Source organism: Odontesthes bonariensis, chromosome 11 (genome assembly GCF_027942865.1).
Source record: "Odontesthes bonariensis isolate fOdoBon6 chromosome 11, fOdoBon6.hap1, whole genome shotgun sequence".
Taxonomy (NCBI): Eukaryota; Metazoa; Chordata; class Actinopteri; order Atheriniformes; family Atherinopsidae; genus Odontesthes; species Odontesthes bonariensis.
Window position 1 is genome coordinate 7,777,876 of NC_134516.1, and position 20,160 is coordinate 7,798,035.

Genomic DNA, 20,160 nt, shown 5'->3' on the forward strand with positions numbered 1-20,160 from the left:
CCTTGGCACTGTCAACGTACGTCAAGGCATTAGCAATTTTAAACTGACTCTCCGTGATTTATTTTGCGCTTATTGCAAGACGAGTAACATTGAAGTTGCATCAGGAAATTCAGAGTTGAATAATTTGTACTTCATGTGAATAAAGCGAGCAAGAAATTAAGGTCAACACTGCTAACACATTGTGTAAAAAGGTAAAACAGGCTGACGTTAAACGCTTGGTTGATTGCAATCAAACAAGTTTGGCTACATTATCTTGAACACAATTACATTGCTTAAGGAAAAACTGAGGCTAGACATTCCATTCATAAAATAAATTGCCTACATTTTATAAAAAAAACATCAAAACCACATTCACATGTGGATATTTCGAAGTATAAAAACACTTTTACATTTCAACAACAGACACACAAACTGATATGTGCTATTGTAAGTGATCAGTCATGGGACACTGAGTCATAAAATGGATGAAAATCCTTCGGTACAACGTGCTTCAGTTCCTGAAGATGTTTGAACTTCGTCGCTTTGATTTTTGGACGGGATGGATGGAGTGGGACCACAGTGAGGCATGGTTTCCTCAGCGATGGGACGGAGTAGGGCTGCCAGGGATCGGAGTGGATCAGCACTGATATCCCATTTGAGTTCAGCTGACGGAAAGTAAATTGACATAGACAATTCAGTTGACGGAAATCTGTCACAGTAACGGAAAACTTTAATCCACGAATATTACACAAAGTAATTTGATAAGTGTGAGTAAGGACTAAATCTAAACAAGACCGGTGTTATTTTCACCAGGCCTTAGCAAGCTAGATTGCTAGCTCGCTATCTGTGGTGAAAGCTGGCCTTTTGGAGACGCTACTTTTGTGACAATTCAAACCCTAGACATAGCCAACAATCATGTCAACATCGATAGATAACAGTTGTAAATATATTTCAGCAAGGATAAAAATTTCACTTTACCTCAGTGTTTGTTTACACGACGCCGCTTGGCTTCTCGCTTCAGCTTGACGCACGCACCATCGGAAGGGAGAGGAGGAGGAGGAGGGACTTACGTGGCATGACGGACAGCTTTGTCATCAAATGGATTTACGCAAAAAACTTGTGACGTGATTTCACAATCTTTCATTGGTCATGTACATACGTGACGTGTACGGTATAAGGACATGAACTTGGAGATTCTATTGGTCGAAAAAACTCAAAATTAAAAAAAATGGAGATACGTGGTCTGTATCGGACAGCGACGATATACAAGTTAAACAGAAGAGGTCCAAGAATTGACCCCTGGGGGACTCCACAAGTCATTGCCACTTCATAGCTGCCAATTGTAACAAAATAACTCCGGCCTTCTAAGTAGGACCTGAACCAGTTAAGTTAAATTATAAATCAGGTTCAATAACAGAGTGGATGTTGGACTAAATAGAAGCTTGATGATGTGACTGCACAAAGTGGAAATGAATACTGGATAAGATTTGGAAGTTCTGTGTGGTGAGCTGATGCTGCTGATCCCTCTGAAATGTGTTGCTGTCCTCACAACAGCAGGATCTGCAATGATAATGTGAGGGAACAAATCCTCAGTGTGATGATGAAGCAGCTGTTAGTGGTCAGTGTGGAAACAAGCTGTCACAGCTAAAAACCTGCCTCAAACTGTCTCTGACAGTCACTTAGCTTCATGTGCACGGAAAAGAAGTCACTTTAACATTTCCCAGCTGAGTCAGAAAAAAGAGCAACAGTGAAAACAATGTGAAGAATCTGAGGCAGGCTGCTGTGCAGAGGATGTTCCTGTCAGAAGCAGATCAGTCAGACTTTAGGGCAGATAGAAGGTTGCAGCTCTGGGTCAGATCAGGAGTTTTTACAGAGTTCTTCATATGTGAAGAGATGAAAAGGAGGAGACGGCTGAAAGAAGAAATTGTGACTTCCACAAAGCAGTTTTGTACGCGTCAGTGTTGATTCTGCTCATTGTAGTTTCCAGATGCTCCACTCCAGTGGATGTGTCCAGATGTTGGACTGTTCCTTTCTCAGTGTAGAACAATGTGTGTGAGAGCCATGTAATGTCCATGTTTGATGCTGAAAGAGACGGTGCTGCTCTGACCCCCCTCCTCCTTTCAGGGTGGAGCCTGCTGGAGAACGATGGCTGACACCAGGGCTGAGGAAGTGTGAGTGTGTTCTTCATCTGATTCATGACATCCAGCCATCGTCACACTGTCACATCACTCATTGATCAAAGTGAACAGATGATAGATCAATAACTGCAGCTGGACTGTGTTTGTTCTCTCCTTCAGATTCCTGTCAACTCACAATCGACACAAACACAGTGAACAGAGTCCTGAAACTGTCTGACAACAACAGGGAGGTGACATATGTGGAGAAGGTTCAGTCATATCCTGATCATCCAGACAGGTTTGGTGGCTGGCCTCAGCTGCTGTGTAGAAATGTTCTGACTGGTCGCTGTTACTGGGAGGTCGAGTGGAGAGGAGGAGTTGATATATCAGTGAGTTACAGAGGAATCAGGAGGAGAGGAGGAGACTGTGAGTTTGGATGGAATGATCAATCCTGGAGTCTGAGCTGCTCTGATGGAGGTTACTGTGTCTGTCACAATAACAGAGAAAACCCAATCTTCTCCTCCTCCTCCTCCTCCTCCTCCTCCTCCTCCTCCTCCTCCTCTGTCTCTAACAGAGCAGCAGTGTATGTGGACCGTCCTGCTGGCACTCTGTCCTTCTACAGAGTCTCCTCTGACACACTGATCCACCTCCACACCTTCAGCACCACATTCACTGAAGAACCTCTGCATCCTGGATTTGGGTTCAGTTCATATGGTTCCTGGTTGTCTCTGTGCTGAGTATACAGAGTGTCCTCCTGTCAGAGAGTCCCTGCTGAACAGATAGTTCAGTCTGTTCATGTCTGTCTCTTTCACTCAGAGACACCTTTTCAGATTCATGGACTCAGTCAGTTTCTGTTTGAAACTCTTCTGAATGATTCCTTGGAAACTTCTTCCTCTTCCAGTCCTTTAAAGATGGAAGCTGCCATTCTTCCAGGATGTTGTTTTTCTGTGTGTTTCCAGTCAAAGCTTCACACTGAGTATCAGCAGGTTGTGTTTCTCTGCAGCTGACTTCAACTGAGACCATTCAGCTGAAGTCAGCTGCAGTTAGTTTGCTGCACATGTGACAAACTGTGACATCAGAGAGGAATCACCGAGCTGCCATCAGCCCAGATGGATTCCAACCTGCTGACAGATGTTCACTGATTCTGCTCCAATGAGCAGAGGTCTGGTGAGCAGCCGGGGTTCATCCTGATGTTTCACACATTCACTTCCTGTTAGATGATGAAAGGACACCTGGACTGGAGCTGGTTCCTGATGGCACAATGTTGCTGAATGTTGCTGTTGAACGCTCACAAAGAGGACTGAAAGGATTCTTTGCAAACAATATTTAGGGCGTATTCAGACCAGGAAAGTCCGATAGTTCACTTGCTTTGGTACAAACCTTTTTTTTTTCATTTTGGTGCGGTTCGCTTTCAGACTGTACATTTCAGTAAACGGACCAAAATATGTCAACAAAGCCACGCGCCCTGAAGTCGTTCGGCTATTGGTCAGAATCGACACGCGCAACACAAAGTGCTAAGTTCAAAAGTGAATGTAGTCATGGACGCTTTCCGTGCCGTTATTGCTTTTAATATAATCAAAACTATATGTTTTTCAACGTTTTGCTATTTTCACAACTGTGTAATTACTATGCTGCTGTACAAGTAATTTATCAACAACGACGACAAAGGGCAAAGACGTCAGCGTTTTTATGAGTGCGCTCCAACATATATGATATGTGGGCATCTGCCCAAACGTCCACAAGAGCACGGGTCTCCTCTTCGGCCCACGTTTGTCCCCTACTCATTTTCGGTCTAGAAATATTATTTTCGGTCTTTCGTTAGCTTTACCACAGCCGGTCTAGTAATTAGAAGAACAACGCTCTGTTCTGTTACCTAGCAGCAGACAAACGACGGATGCTCCCGAGGTACAAAAAAGCAAAAAGTCTGGGATTAGGTCCGGTCTGCTTTCACACCTCCAAAAGATCCGCACCAGGGTTCGTTTGATCCGGACCGAGTCCGACCTTTCAGCTTGGTCTCGGTCCGCTTGTTTGGTCCGGACCAGAGTTCGGTGGTTTGTATTCAGACCATCCCAAAAGGTCCGAACCAACGAAAATCTGGTCCGTTTGGTCGTTTGGTCCGGACCAAACGAGGTAGGTGTGAATACGCCCTTAGACTTTAACAACATCTGCTTTGGAAGTTCCTGATGTTCAACATGAAAATCCTCCCAGTATCTCACTGTTAGTTTGTTTGGTTCATTCTGTCTTTATTTGGACTTTCTGACATTTTCACATGTTGAATTATAAATTGAATTGGTTTTTTTTACTTTTTGCCTCATTATTCACCACAATGTTCATTTTTTTAAATTCTGTCTCAAAGACTTTACATGTGAAATGTGGACTTTTAATCAACATTCAGATTTTTTTGATGAAAACTTCTCTTCTATATCAAATTGGTTCTTCATATCTGAACATTTCGATTTTTAAATGGTTCCAGACTTTTTGGTGTATATATTGTTTTATCTGATTACTTTCACTTTGTTCATTAAAATATATACATTTCTAAAATCTCAGATTTCTTTTCTCAGATTCTTTTTTAAATCGTTTTTTTCTGAATATATTTAGCCATCAGGTTTTTCTTTTAGAATATTTTTGTTGTGTCGAACCGCCTCACAAAAACTGGCCCAAGAGCAGACACAGGACTCAGGGAGAATCAGAGTTAGAACAGAGTTTATTTAAAAGCGGTGGGTGTTGAAAGCCAAAGGGAGGACCCGGGTAGACGTGTAACTCTGAGAGAGGAGGGAGATGATTAGTGAGGTTCGGAATAAGGAATGTGGGAAAAAGTTTGGATGCCGTGTAACATTAAATAAAAACGAAATGCAGTAATTTGTAAATCTCATAAACTAATATTTTATTCACAGCAGAACATAGAAGACATCTCAGATGTTGAAAGTGAAGTGGGAGAAGATGGTCCAGGCTTGATAATTTGTTAAAGCTCCCGTTTCCTCCTCTCCCAGATCCTCCAAAGTCTCCAGCAGCTGCAGCTTTACAGTCTTCTCCATCTTTACTTCCTGATAACAGCACAAGACATTTTCAAATGTGAGTCACTGACTGACATAAACAAAGGCAGCACATGTGCAGTACCCATCAGCTGCTGTTCAGCTTTATTAACTCAGACTTTATCTTTAACTCTGACTTCACTCCAGCTTGTTCTGTCTTTGCATGTGTGAGCAGGATGGTTTTACTTGGCTGTAATATTTGAATCAAAGCTACAAAGCAGAGAACATCCTGTCTTTTTATTCTGCAAAATGAACAGGAGAACTACAACATTTTTACTGAATGATGAAAAACATTCTCACTGCTGATATCAGCTTGATAGTTTTTATAGTTGAACACTTCTGGGCTCGTTAAACTGACATCGTGCAGTTCATCCATTCACCACCAGAGGGAGACACATCTCCATCACTGCAGAGTCCCGCTCAGTATCACTGACAGAACTTCACAGCTATTGAGAGGACACTTTTAAATCAATACAATTCAAAGACATTATTTCTATATTTAAACCAAGCTTCCCACCTCCATATAAGACAGACACTCTGTCCTCATACAACAAGCAGGGGCCCGTTGCACAAAAGTAGGATTTAGACATCCAGGATGAATTACTTAGCCAGGTTCAAGGAATCCAAAACATGGGCGCCCAGGCTTAGTTGGTTGCACAAAGGCCAATCCAGGATGAGCAGACACGGATTCATTAAGCCAGGTGAAACCGATCCCGGATAAGTGCTGCACACGGCTTGCTTAAATAGACCCCACGATCGATCATAGATTCACTGATTCACCATGGCAACAGGGGCGGCGTATTTCTCCCCAGCGGAGCAAGAACTATTAATGGAAACCTATGAAGAGGTGACGGAGAAAATAAAACAAAAAGGAAATACTGCCACAGTCAAAAAACAAAGGGAGCAAGCGTGGCAAACCATTGCTGACCGCCTGAATGCGTAAGTAGTGCACAAATACACACTCACCACTCCACTGAAACTATCACAATTAGGCTACAATCCAAATAAAATGTTAATTAACATATCGTCACCTTCCTAAAATAATCGCCCAAGTCATTTTTTGGCATCAAAGGTGTGGTCCAAAAAATGCCTAAATCATTTATTTAATCTTAGTTTTTATGAAAAACAATAAGTGTTCTTATGCCAAGCATCCTTTGATACATACTTACTGACTGAAATTATTATTTTATGCTATAATTTAACTTTTGGGGGGAGTTTTTTGTGTTTCATGAAAAACCTGAAAAAATTACTCATGCGATTATTTTAGGAAGGTGACGATATTTGAAAAGATATTTGTAGCCTACTTTGATTATGAATAAGTTGAAATTGACTGCATGTGAGTGAAACTATCTAAATGTAACTCCATGCTCCTCCACTGTTTCATTGTGTGCGTGTGTAGATTTACCATGACTGGGCCAAAACGGACATGGCAGCAAGTCAAAGTGAAATATAAGAACATCCTGCAGAATGGTAAGTCCATTAAGTTGACAAATACTTAACAAGTGTACTTTTTATTAAGAATGTGCCTGCCCACACATTGCCTGTACTGTGCATTAATTGGTTTAACATCTTATCATTTCAGATGGTCTGCAATGCTGACTATTTGTTCAGTAATGTTGTGGCAAAGTGGCCCGGCTCGGTCCACGACTCCCGAGTGTTTCGGAACTCAGAGATCTATCGGCGCCTATCACAAGGTGAGCCACAGAAACTCTATTGACAACCACTTTTAACATCATGGCTGTGTTAAGAATGTCACTACTTATGAGGTTGTGATGGTAACATTTTGTATTCACAGGTGAATTCCTGGGTGTATTGCTGGGTGACAGAGGGTATGCCTGCCAGCCTTTTCTGCTCACTCCATTTGCGGACCCTCTGGAGGCACAACTGGCATACAACCATGCCCATGCCAGAACAAGGGCCCGGATAGAAATGACATTTGGCCTACTGAAGGCACGCTTTCAGTGTCTGAACCACCTGAGAGTCAGCCCAGACAGGGCATGTGATATCATTGTGGCCTGTGCTGTCCTCCACAATGTAGCCTGCCTGAGAAAGGAGAGGGCCCCCAGAGTGCCAGCTCTCATAGACTGGGACATTCCTTCCATCTTCCCGGATGACGACTGTGGTCGGCTGGTATGTGTTAAATTATTTTAATTAATATGCATGTTGATTTAAGTTGGGCCTGCAATGGCAGAGGAATTTTTGTTAGGTTTTTGTGCTGTATACTCAAGGCAATTTTATTTGTATAGCCCATTTTTACAAACAGTTTGTCTCAAACTGCATGCTTTGATTCTTTGCTTTTTGTCTTGTAGAGCACTGTGTGACTTCAGTTTTGAAAGGAGCTGATGGTTTACTTGCTTTGATTCATCCTTGTTCAATAAAGGAACATCATGGTACTCTCTAATGTGTATTTATATTTATATGGTGATGTACTTTATGTGTAGTCTGTGGGAAACTAAATTATCTAGTGGTTCATCTAAAATCATCAGTTATCTAAAATGATTGTAATGTTTCAATAATGATAGTGGTGTAGCAGTCACAGTGCCGTGTGGATTAAGAGTTTTTCAAACTTTGACAAAACCAACATTCCTGTGGGGGATGTTTACGTATGTGGATATAAACCAGATCTTCATTTTCTTTCCACAAAGGAAAAAGAGACAGAAACTGCCTAATTTACAACACCCTTAAGAGCTTTTGGGGAGTCGAACTCACTCTTGGAAAAGTGGGACACTCACTATCTTATCTTCACCATGAATCGAATTGACATTTTAACACCCTCTCCCACCAGAGAAAGAGACCAGATGGCTACATACGAACTGAGAAGACTTCACTAAAGACTCACTTTTAGTCGAATCTTAAAACTATATTAAATGTGTTTGATAACCGTGTACAATTTCTTTCAGGTTTCCAGCTTGATCACAAGACGCATATAGAGACAATTTGTACGATTCTGGCTTAAATATTGACAAAGAACTGATTTTGGTGGAAAACGCCCAACCTGCCTGATGGAACCACATTGCCCCCTAGTGGTCTGCAGTGTTGATTAGTTGAACATTTAAATCCCAGAGGACTCAGTAAAATGGACAATGTATATGCAACAATTTAACTTTTAACGATGTCCCTTCGGTATCTATTTGATATTTGTTTAGTGTCCCCATTGTTAACACAGAAATTAGCATTGTGACTCACTATTCATATGTCACGATTTCATAGATATTCATCTGAATTTTGAAAGTCATAATTGTCTTTATCATGTGTGTTATTTTGATGTCTTTATATTACAAGTCTATGTTATATCTTTAATCTGCATATCTTAACAAGATGTGGTGTTTTCAGAATCAACGAGACAAATGTTCTATGAGATGGGAGTAATGGAGAAACACAGAGTTCTTTGTCTCATCCAGAAATCCCCTATAGCACAGATCACCTTACAGACACATGCACACAGTTCAAGCATGTCATTGGCTGAAAAAGTAGTGTAAGCCCCGCCTCCGAGAGTCAAAACCCGGTGCCCCGCGAAATACACTCTCTCTGGCTCTGTCACTCTCTAGTTCTCTCGTTTGCTGGCTCGCTTGAGGCGTCTTGCCCTCTTGCCTTCTTGCCTCTCTCGTTTCTTGCCTCTTGTTGTTTTCCAGAAGCACGCTCTTGTTTTCAGAGGGAGAACAGGTCAGAGAAGAACAATGGAGAATTGATCAGATGAGTTGCTCAGAGAGATTTGAAGAGCACGGAAAGATGAGAGTATGAGCCGTGGAGAAGACGACGGAGGGGAGGAAGGAGAAGGACGGAGCAGGACCCAAAGAAAGACGAAGAAGACCCGAACAAAGAAACAGATTGAAATACTCTGAAGATGCACGTTTTACGTGTTTTTGTTCGTCCCTCGCCATCCACGTCCTTCTACGTCGCACGTCCTAACCTCCGCTGTTTCACGCCATCATCACCTTTTCCTACCAAGAAAGCCAACTCCAAGCAACCTTTTATTAATCTTCTGTGAACTTAAGTTCACTTCATCAGAGAAGCAACGGACCCACTGACACTCAAAAGATTCGATCAGCTAACCACAGTCCTCGGCACCATCGTTTCGGTTTCCCGGTGAAAGAAGCAACTGAGAAGCTAAAAGGGTCAGCCACCACAGCCAGGAAGGCCCAGAGAGCGGAAGAGAAGTCCCCTCGGACCCCGCGTGGCCGCTACCATGGTCCGAACCGACTGAACAGAACTTCAGCACAGTAAGACCGACCCGTTTTCACCTTAAAGTGGGTTTGATGGATGTCTCGAGGCTTTCACAGAATGATAAATTAATCCGAAATGTCAGTATTTAGATTCAAATAGTCAGCCAACCCAAACTATTTGAATAAATCCAGTAACTCTCCATTCCCATACTTTATTTTATATTCACTAAGTGTTTTATATAATCACCCATATTCCATGCATCTCCTGTTTGTTTAAAGGTTCATGTCTAAGATCATATCATTGTAATAAACAGCTCATATATCTATATATATGTTATAATCACAGATTGTGTCGTATGCTTTCTTTACGTAATGTCTGTCCAACCAAACGAGAACTTCACGAAAGTAGCGAGATATGAGACTGAATATTAATTGATTATTAATTGAATATTAATTTAACACCAGGATCGTAAGATTTCGAACAGTTTTCCTACCTGACTGTGACTTAAATTAAGTCAAAACCTAGGTTGGTGGTGCCCTAATTTCGAGGTTTAAGGATATTAAGACAGTGAGAACGTCTTATAAATCCTTATATTTAATACGTATATAAATACCCGGTAACGCTACAGTGGGTATAGTTAAATGTTTTAACAATATGTTCTAGGCAGTGACATAAATATTGGTTTCCATTTGTGGCGACCGCTGACTGAGATGAGGAATGAGATTAAATAGATCCTGGAACTTAGCTTGGTCTGGAGCAGGCTAGCTTCACAGAATAAATCTCCATGGTAACTTACGTCTGAACATATCCCACTTCCCTCTATCCCACTTTTGTGCAACTGGATCACGGATAAGTTGATCCAGGATAGCCAACATATCCCGGCTTAATCCCTTATCCTACTTTTGTGCAACGGGCCCCAGATCTCCTGTCTGAGCTTCACGTCTTCTTCAGTACACACAGCATCATCTCTTGGTAAACAGATACCACCTGAAGGTTCATCTGTAGGAGCATGGCAGGACGTCCACATTCTCTGCATGGAAAACATTTTAATTTAGGAATAACTTTTGTATATTTTCAGCATTTATTGACATTGCAGCTGTTTATGATCAGCTGCCACCACCTCATAAAATACTCAAACTCTCTATGAAACATGCAGATTTGTTGTACTAATACAATGTTCCAGCTGTGAGGTAGAGAGTCAGGCCTCACTAATATGTTTATGCATTTGGCCGACGCTTTTATCCTACACTGGAACCACCTTACACTGGTAGGTGGGTAGGGTAAGGAGGTCTTGCCTCAGGACCCCTACTGGAGGTGGTCCCTTTCATAAAGGGGATTTGAACCCAGATGAAATGTAATCTTACCACTACACTATCCAGTCCCAGTCCAATCCAGTAATATAAGAGTCTGTGGGTAAAAGCCCTTTTAACTGATAATGTGTGATTAATAGTCAGAATTGGTTGTAATCAGATAGATCTGCATTAATGTCCACAATAATGGAAACACTCAAAGCAACATGATTTGGAGAAGAAGGCTTGTTCAAAGCAGGTCTGTTTAAGAGTTGTTCTTCATTCAGATAGCTTTCATAAGGTGTGTGCACATTAAGAATGATGAACACGTGATCACATCATGACCTCACAAGGCCACACGATCCATGTTGGATTATTGGAGCGGCTGCCACTGCACGCTCTGACTGGATATAGAAGAGTGGAAGCTAACGCCTCCATGACATCAACATCTGAGTGTGAGCAGCAGAAACTTCCAGATTCCACTTAAAGAAACTGTTGGTGCTGCCAGAAAGGAGGAAAATAAAGCTGTTTGCTCTCAGCTTTTCTCAGAGTGGCAGCAGGAAGCTGCTGCGGGTTAATTATTGATGAATTAAAGTCATATAAAGCTGCTAAAGCAGCTGACCTTTGATCACTTTAAGACTCTTTCAGGGTTTGAAGACTTTCAGAGTGACTGCAGACACAGAGGACTGATGTCGGAGAAGAAGCAGAGGATTTCCTCTTCTTCTACACAGACCTGGTCCACACAGCAGAGAGCTGCAGAGGGAAGAAGTTTGTGGAAGAAGCTGAGTAAGTGACACTTTGATTCATTTAACAAAGCCTCAGAACAGAGAGATTTCCTCTGCATATGAGACACAAGTCATGTGAGCTGAGAGTAAACGGCAACAATCAGTGTGTTGATGAGGAGCTGCAGCTTGTTAGCAACATGAAATGTTTCCCACTCAGTCTGCTGCTGTTTTCTCCTCCAACAGAGGAACTCTGACTGCAATGTGCTGTTCACTCACACTCTGTTCATCACTGCTCTCTGAACACACTCCCAGTAAAACTCTGAGTCCTGATATGAGATGCAGATTAGTCCTGGACTCTGATCCTGTTGGATACTCAACCTGTTTTCTAAAGGATCAAAATTCATGTGGGTCAAAGTGTGATCATGTAGACTCATCAGCGGGTGAATAATATTTAACAGAGAGCAGTGAGCGCCCCCTGGTGGTTCCTGTCAGTCTGCAGTGATCCTGCAGGATGGATTTATGGAGTCCTGCTGCTACTTATCTACGGTGTAGCTGTTTATGTGCACTTCATTCATTTATTACTGTTCCTTGGGAGGAATTAGTACCAGAAGCATATGAAAGGAAAAAGCTTAGGTATGTGGAGTTGGGGGCAAAAGCAGAGCAGCGAGGATGGAAAGTTAGAATCTGTCCAGTGGAAGTAGGATGCAGAGGATTTGTTGCAAAGTCTGTTGTCTCATTGTTGAGGGAGCTGGGTGTAAGTGGACAGGGTGTGAGGAAAATAGTGAAGGAAGTGTCAGATGAGGCAGTAAAGTCCAGTCAGTGGATTTGGATTAAAAGAAGCAATAGTAGCTGGGGCCCAGCAGGGGGAGCACTTAGGGTAAACAGACTCTTTGAAGAAGCAAAGAAGAAATCCAGGATTTATTTAAGTGGAGGGTGGCCCATGTGAGCCTTTTGAAACCAGGCGGCCATTTTTGGTGAGTTGGCATGTATGGCCTTGTTTTTGATGGCATTTTTAGTGATTGTAGGACTGTTTAGGTGAGTTTGTCTGCTGAATCTGCTAGTGTGTCTTGTCCTGCCTCCACCTCATGCACCCTCTATACTTTCATTACCCCCTACCCAAACCAGGGTTTGAATCCCCACCCCGCTGTGACTGGTGTGCAGTTGGTGAGAGGCTGGGGTAGCTTGTGATGGAGGAGCAGTGATGGCTGGCAATAGGGGAGTGACTGTGGGACACCAGTGATCACTGTCTAGCCTCCTGGAGGTGTCGTGGGCCCAACTAGACAAAACACTGATGCAGTGACGTCGAGCGGTGCCTACACCACGCTTAAGACCATCCGGACTCTTTTCATGTGTCGTTCCATGATGGTGGAATGACCTACCGAGCGCTACCAGAACAGGGGCATCCCTGAATATCTTCAAGAAACTCTTGAAGACCCAGCTCTTCAGAGAGCATCTCCTATCCTAGCACTTAGCCTGTACTTCCCTCTATGCCTGCTCTCTATCGCTACACTGTCCCCTCTGACAGGGTCTGACTGGTGCTTTCCTTCTCGGTAGTTTATTGTTAGCTTTGATGTTAGCTGTAATGTTATATATTTTTTCAATTGTAAGTCGCTTTGGATAAACGCGTCTGCTAAATGCATAAACATAAACATAAAGGAGGTTCCCACCTGATGGCCCCAATGACATGTCAGCACTGCTCACTGATCTATATTATAGGGATTATAGGGAATTATACACTGAGTCTGGTCCATTTTTTTCTTTAGCACAAGTTTCTTGTGTTTACCTTAAATTAAATTCAGCTGATAATTTGAATCCTGTGACCTGATAGCAGCTGAGATATAACATCTGTCACTGTTTGTATTTCATGTTAAAAAGTCCTCTGGAAACTAAACCGTAAGATTCCTTCTGAGACTTTTATCACTGATGAACCTCTGCTGCATCATCTATCAGCTGAAATGGTTCAAATGTTCAGCTGACTGAAGCTTCCAGCTGGACTGAATCAGGAAATGTTGCTCCATCATCTGGATCATGATGTGTGCTGGGCTGCAGCTCCGTGCCTCTATCTAGTGGACTGATAGTAGAAGTACAGCAGCTGATGGCAGCTTCCTCTGCCTCACTCTGCTGTCTGACTGCATGAAACCGACACTGATATGAAACAGAGAATAACAGCCAATCAGAGGAGGAGCAGCTGGTATTTTTACAGAAGTAAATGTGGAGAGGAGGATGTGAGTTGATGTGCAGATGAATGATCTGTGTTTCCTCTGCAGAAGAAGGTAGAAAGTGTGTGTGAGCTGATGTGAGTTCAGCAGCATGGATCAGAGTGAGGACACTAAAACATCTCTGTGTGGGGAACATGAGAGCCAGAGCAAAGCTCAGAGGTAAGGTGACCATCTCTAACTGTCCATGACTCTTCTCCATGTCCCAGCTCAGCGCTCACATCACCAAACCACCTTTATTCACAGGAAGGGACAGAGACCTGGACCCAGGAGGGGGTCCTCACAGAGCGAACTGCAGAAGGATCTCCCACTTTTCAAATTACGGGCCTCGAAAGCAGAGTAAGTTAACATAAGGTCATTGATTTAGAGGTTATTAAGTATATCATGCATACAGGTTGAAAAAGCACTTTTTCCCATCAGGATCCACCAGAGGCCTGAACCAGAACCAGAACCCAGCTGTGTGTCCTTTAAGAGCGACCGGTCAAAGAAAGATTTTATTAATTTCAAAAGAATCTGTTCATCTGACAAAAAGTAAAATACATGATGAAGATATTTAACTTAAAATGCATTCAGCTTTGACATCATTGACCTGTAATGTTTTTCTGTCAGGATCCATCAGACACTGAAACCAGAACCTGAACCAGAACCCAGCTGTGCGTCCTTTAAGAGCAACTGGTCGAAGGATTTCGTCACTAATTTCAAACAGAATGTTCCATCAGCCCAACAGTGAGTAGCTGTCAGTATTCAGTGGAGGCTGCATCATGTTTCAGATGATAACAAGTTTCCAGCTGAATTACTTGAGACTTGTTGATGTCTCTGATGAGACTAATTAGCTGCATCATGTGTGTGATGTGATGTTTTAGTTCAGTCCTGCAGCTCTTTATTAAAACAAAGGGAGAATATTACTGAATATCTGTCCACTGATGTGGCTTTTTTACAACATGCTGATTATGCAGTGAACAGGGCGGCTGATGCAGAAATATTCTGTTCTCACACGTTGTGTTTAATGACGTCAGTTTAAAATGAGCTTCTGAAGCAACACCCCAATTATGCAGGTAATTGATCTGTTATTAATTATCTCCAAAGAAACCTTGTTAAAACTAACATTGTTCCACAGCAGCCACACTGACTCTCTGACAGGCCGTCTCACTGCAGACTCAAACACTATCACTGATACTTTAGTTTGAATGAAACAAGTGTTTCTCTGTCAGGATCCATCAGAGACTCAGACCTGGACCTGAACCTGGAGCTGAGCCTGAACCCAGCTGTGTGTCCATGAAGAGTGACCGGTCGATGGGTCGTCCTGTTAACTTCAAATCAGACCAACATCCATCCCCTCAGAGGTGAGCCGAGTGTAAATGCTGTAACAGAGTAAAATGCAGCAGAGTCAGTTTGAACAGTTTTTACTCCAACATGTGTTTAATGTGAGCTCAGCTCTGCTTCACATCCATTTCTATGTTCATATGTGAAGCGGTGTGTGTTGGATGTTTTCCATCAACACAGCAGTCGTCCAATAACCAGAAGGTTGGTGGTTCGATTCCCACTCAAAAAAAGTTTGGTGAACTAACAGCTGGAGGGGTGTCCACCTCCTTGCCACGGCTGAGGTGCTCTTGAGCAAGGCACTGTACCCCCATGCTCCCCAGTTGCTGTGATTCCAGTGTATATGGCATCTGTCTATGAAGGTGTGACCCTGTGTGTGTTCAACAGGTGCCAACCTGGATGGGTTAAAAGCGGAGGAGAAATTCTGTGTATGTTCCCTGTAATGTAGATGACAATAAATCTAATCTTAATCTTCATGATTCCTCCACAGAGAGGACCAGCAGAGCTCAGAGGGTCCCAGTGGTCCGTCTGCCCAGCAGCATCAAACACAGCTGGACTCCATATTTATGGTCTGTACATGTACAACAACTACTTCCCCATCTGTTCTGCTCACAGCCCTCTCCATGCTGCACTCTGTAGACCAGTGGGTTGTCAGTGTGTCCAACATGGATCTGATGTTTGGCTCCATGGTTTCAGTCTGATTGGCTCATTCATATAGTTTTCTGTTCCAGCTGCTGGAGGACAACATGCTCACTTTTGTGAAGGAGGAGCTGAAGAAGATGCAGAAGTCTCTGAGTCCAGATTACCCAGAATGCTTAGAGAGTCAGAGGGAGGGTGAGGATGAAGAGCAGAGGAGCAGCAGAGAGGCATTAGTGAAGATCACAGCTCACTTCCTGAGGAGAATGAAGCAGGAGGAGCTGGCTGACCATCTGCAGAGCGGTAAGAGGATTTCTCTAAAGGTTTAACCTGCTGGATAAATGACACATTTACTGATGTCTCAGCACACAGAACAGCAGATGTTCAGATACTCATTCTGTACAGGGTTGAAATGTCTGTTTACTGATGTTATTTCTTGTCTTCATTCAGAACTTCTTCCTCCAGATTGTGGACGTAAACTTAAATCTGCCCTGAAGAAGAAGTTCCAGTGTGTGTTTGAGGGGATTCCTAAAGCAGGAAAGCCAACCCTTCTGAATCAGATCTACACAGAGCTCTACATCACAGAGGGAGGGGCCGGAGAGGTCAATGATGAACATGAGGTCAGACAGATTGAAGCAGCATCCAGGAAAGCAGGCAGAGCAGAAACATCCATCAGACAAGAAGACATCTTTAAAGGCCCACCTGGAAGAGATGAACCAATCAGAACAGTGATGACAAAGGGAGTGGCTGGCATTGGGAAAACAGTCTTAACACAGAAGTTCACTCTGGACTGGGCTGAAGGCAAAGCCAACCAGGACATCCACTTCATGTTTCCATTCACTTTCAGAGAGCTGAATGTGCTGAAAGAGAGAAAGTTCAGCTTGGTGGAACTTGTTCATCACTTCTTTACTGAGACCAAAGCAGCAGGAATCTGCAGCTTTGAACAGTTCCAGGTCGTGTTCATCTTTGACGGTCTGGATGAGTGTCGACTTCCTCTGGACTTCCACAGCAAGGAGCCCCTGACTGATGCTACAGAGCCCACCTCAGTGGATGTGCTGCTGACAAACCTCATCAGGGGGGAGCTGCTTCCCTCTGCTCGCCTCTGGATAACCACACGACCTGCAGCAGCCAATCAGATCCCTTCTGGCTGTGTTGGGATGGTGACAGAGGTCAGAGGGTTCACTGACCCACAGAAGGAGGAGTACTTCAGGAAGAGATTCAGAGATGAGGAGCAGGCCAGCAGGATCATCTCCCACATCCAGACATCACGAAGCCTCCACATCATGTGCCACATCCCGGTCTTCTGCTGGATAACTGCTACAGTTCTGGAGGATGTGTTGGAAACCAGAGACGGAGCAGAGCTGCCCAGCACCCTGACTGAGATGTACATCCACTTCCTGGTGGTTCAGGCCAAAGTGAAGAAGCTCAAGTATGATGGAGGAGCTGAGACAGATCCACACTGGAGTCCAGAGAGCAGGAAGATGATTGAGTCTCTGGGAAAACTGGCCTTTGAGCAGCTGCAGAAAGGAAACCTGATCTTCTATGAATCAGACCTGACAGAGTGTGGCATCGATATCTCAGCAGCCTCAGTGTACTCAGGAGTGTTCACACAGATCTTTAGAGAGGAGAGAGGGCTGTACCAGGAGAAGGTGTTCTGCTTCATCCATCTGAGTGTTCAGGAGTTTCTGGCTGCTCTTCATGTGCATCTGACCTTCATAAACTCTGGACTCAACCTGATGGGAAAAGATGAAGAATCCAAGAGGCCTAAAGTACTTGATCTGAATTATCTCAATCGATGGGCTGTGTACAGGGCCTTAGAGAGTCCAAATGGACACCTGGACCTGTTCCTCCGCTTCCTCCTGGGTCTTTCCCTGCAGACCAATCAGAGGCTCCTACGAGGCCTGCTGACACAGACAGGAAGTAGCTCACAGACCAATCAGAAAACAGTCGATTACATCAAGAAGAAGATCAGTGGGAATCTGTCTGCAGAGAGAAGCATCAATCTGTTCCACTGTCTGAATGAACTGAATGATCGTTCTCTGGTGGAGGAGATCCAACAGGCCCTGAGTTCAGGAAGTCTCTCCACAGATGAACTGTCTCCTGCTCAGTGGTCAGCTCTGGTCTTCATCTTACTGTCATCAGGAAAACATCTGGATGTGTTTGACCTGAAGAAGTACTCTGCTTCAGAGGAGGCTCTTCTGAGGCTGCTGCCAGTGGTCAAAGCCTCCAACAAAGCTGTGTGAGTACAAACACAGATATATTTCTTTATAAATACATTGTTTACTTATTAACTGGAGAAAAACAGCAGAATCAGCGTTAAACTCAGTTTCAAATGAACTTCAGTTTATTTATGAAGTGTCAGTTCACAACAAAATATCATCTTACAAGTGATGTGAGATGATACTTTGTTGGAAATAGAAACTCAGCAGTTCCTCTGAGGAAGAACTTGGTGGCAGTTATTTATCAATTTTATAATTAATTTGTTTAATGGATTAATTCATCATTTTATTTGCTCCCATCTTATTAGTTATAGTAGTTATCTGGCTTAACTAACTAACAATAAGTCAATAAAGCTTCTCTGACTCTGGATATGTTGTTTTTATCTGATGTTTCCTCCCCAGACTCGTCAGACTCACACTGACTGCATGTGTTCAGTACGTCCTGAAGTGTAGATTTAGTTTTACTGTCTGTTTTCAACATGAGAAACTTTAACAAAGTAACCAAAATTCAGTTTGTGCTTTTTAACTTACTCTTCTGTGGAAACGTTTTAAGTCTTGAGTCTAAGAAAGAGAAAAACATGTAGTCATTCATGTGTTAATTTCTTGGTAGAAAGGTCCGTCAGTCCTACAGAAAGCATGTCAGTCTGCAGAGTGACAGACAAAGGCTGCAGCTACAGAGCCACAGCTGAGCTGGGCCAGATAACACTTTGGTGCTGGAGAAACAGCTGACTGTTAGTGTGAGAAGATGCTTTGCTCACATGGTGTTCTTTGCTGAGCTGATCTGATCACAGGATGAGCCAATAACAGCAGCAGATACATCTTTTAGTTTCTCCATCTGCTGAGCTAAGACGGCACATGTAGACATCTTCCATCACATTTTAATGCCTTTAACAAATAAACAGAAACAAACAGGGAAACAGAATTCTTCCACTTATCAAATATGAATGTAGTTTGATTGATTAATAGATCAAGTTATTTCCTTCCATCTCATTCCCTCCTCAGCCTGAGTGGCTGTGACCTCTCGGAGAGAAGCTGTGCAGCTCTGTCCTCAGCTCTCAGCTCCCAGTCCTCCAGCACTGACACAACTGGGCCTGAGTAACAACAACCTGCAGGATTCAGGAGTGAAGCAGCTTTCTGATGGACTGAAGAGTCCAAACTGCAGACTGGAAACTCTCAGGTAAGGATTCATGAACTTTCCAGCTGAGAGCTGATATAATTCTGGGTTATTAGATGAAAAAGCAGCTTCCAGGTACTTTGATCAATGAAACAGGTTGATCTGTTCTGCCCTTTGATTATCTGGCTTAAATAACTGATAATGAAATATAACACACACAGTTTAAAGAAAAATACTAAAGTGCTCTTTTACTTTAACTCCTTTCCATTCCTGTAGATTTGTCCTAAAACACAGATCCATCACATACCCAAAGTAAACTACTTTACAGAAGTATGAGCAGTGTTTTCCTTTAAAATAGTGCATAAAACCTTTAAATGTGGACACACTACACTGGGGCAAAGGGATGATATTTGGTTGGTTATTTGGTTTGAGGTGAACCTCCTTTGTGAAGGCGACTGTGAATTAGACAGATGTGTGGCGACAAAGCCACATCATCCTTTAGTGAATCAGAAGCTGATTTTATTTCCCAAACAGACAGAATCCTTCTAAGTGTTACTGGAAGTAAATAAGACATGTTTGAACTCATTGGAAAGTGTGATTTTTATAAATAGATGCCTTTAGGTGACTACAATCTAGATCTCCAAGTCCCAGCTCCTCACCAAGTCTGACTCTAACTTTTAATATGGCACAAAAAATAATATTTTACAGCTTGAAGCTCTTGAAAAACAGCTCCACACAGACAGCTGCATGTCTTCACTCTGAACTGAAGTGTGGATTTATTTTAATGTCTGTTTTGTCATGTCTGAGGATGAGAAACTCTAAAAAACTGTTTAACTTCTTTTATTCTGTCATTTTTTACTTTATTTCCACGGACAAATAAACAAAACCAAATGGGAAAGAATTCTATAAAGGTTATTTGATTGATTAATTAATTAATGTATTTTCTCCCTCCTCAGCCTGAGTGTCTGTGACCTCTCAGAGAGAAGCTGTGCAGCTCTGTCCTCAGCTCTCAGCTCCCAGTCCTCCAGCCTGACAGAACTGGGCCTGAGTAACAACAACCTGCAGGATTCAGGAGTGAAGCAGCTTTCTGATGGACTGAAGAGTCCAAACTGCAGACTGGAAACTCTCAGGTAAGGACTGTATGAAAACAAGCTTCTCCAAACTACACTAACACTCCAGATAATGTAGATGAGGATGAAATCACGTGTACGCTCAGCTGGGCTCAGATGGACTGAGGTGCTCTGTGGATGTTCCTTCTTGTTGTATCTTTTAGCAAAAACAGTACAGTGTAGGTGTATATTAATCCAGCTGAATTCCCAATAAAGCTGCTCTCATTCAAGGATTTT

At 42.9% G+C, this 20,160-nt stretch overlaps 1 protein-coding gene across 1 annotated transcript; it reads left to right on the forward strand.

Annotated features, from left to right (window-relative positions):
• The first annotated feature begins 11,273 nt into the window (after nt 1-11,273).
• Nucleotides 11,274-18,871, forward strand: LOC142391184 (NLR family CARD domain-containing protein 3-like). Its single transcript, XM_075476960.1, has 10 exons — nt 11,274-11,370; nt 13,735-13,864; nt 13,946-14,056; nt 14,135-14,251; nt 14,737-14,868; nt 15,336-15,414; nt 15,577-15,784; nt 15,932-15,991; nt 16,403-17,720; nt 18,703-18,871. Exons 1-10 carry the CDS (start codon nt 11,274-11,276, stop codon nt 18,797-18,799), a joined length of 2,349 nt encoding a protein of 782 aa, XP_075333075.1. The 3' UTR covers nt 18,800-18,871.
• Nucleotides 18,872-20,160: the final 1,289 nt, after the last annotated feature.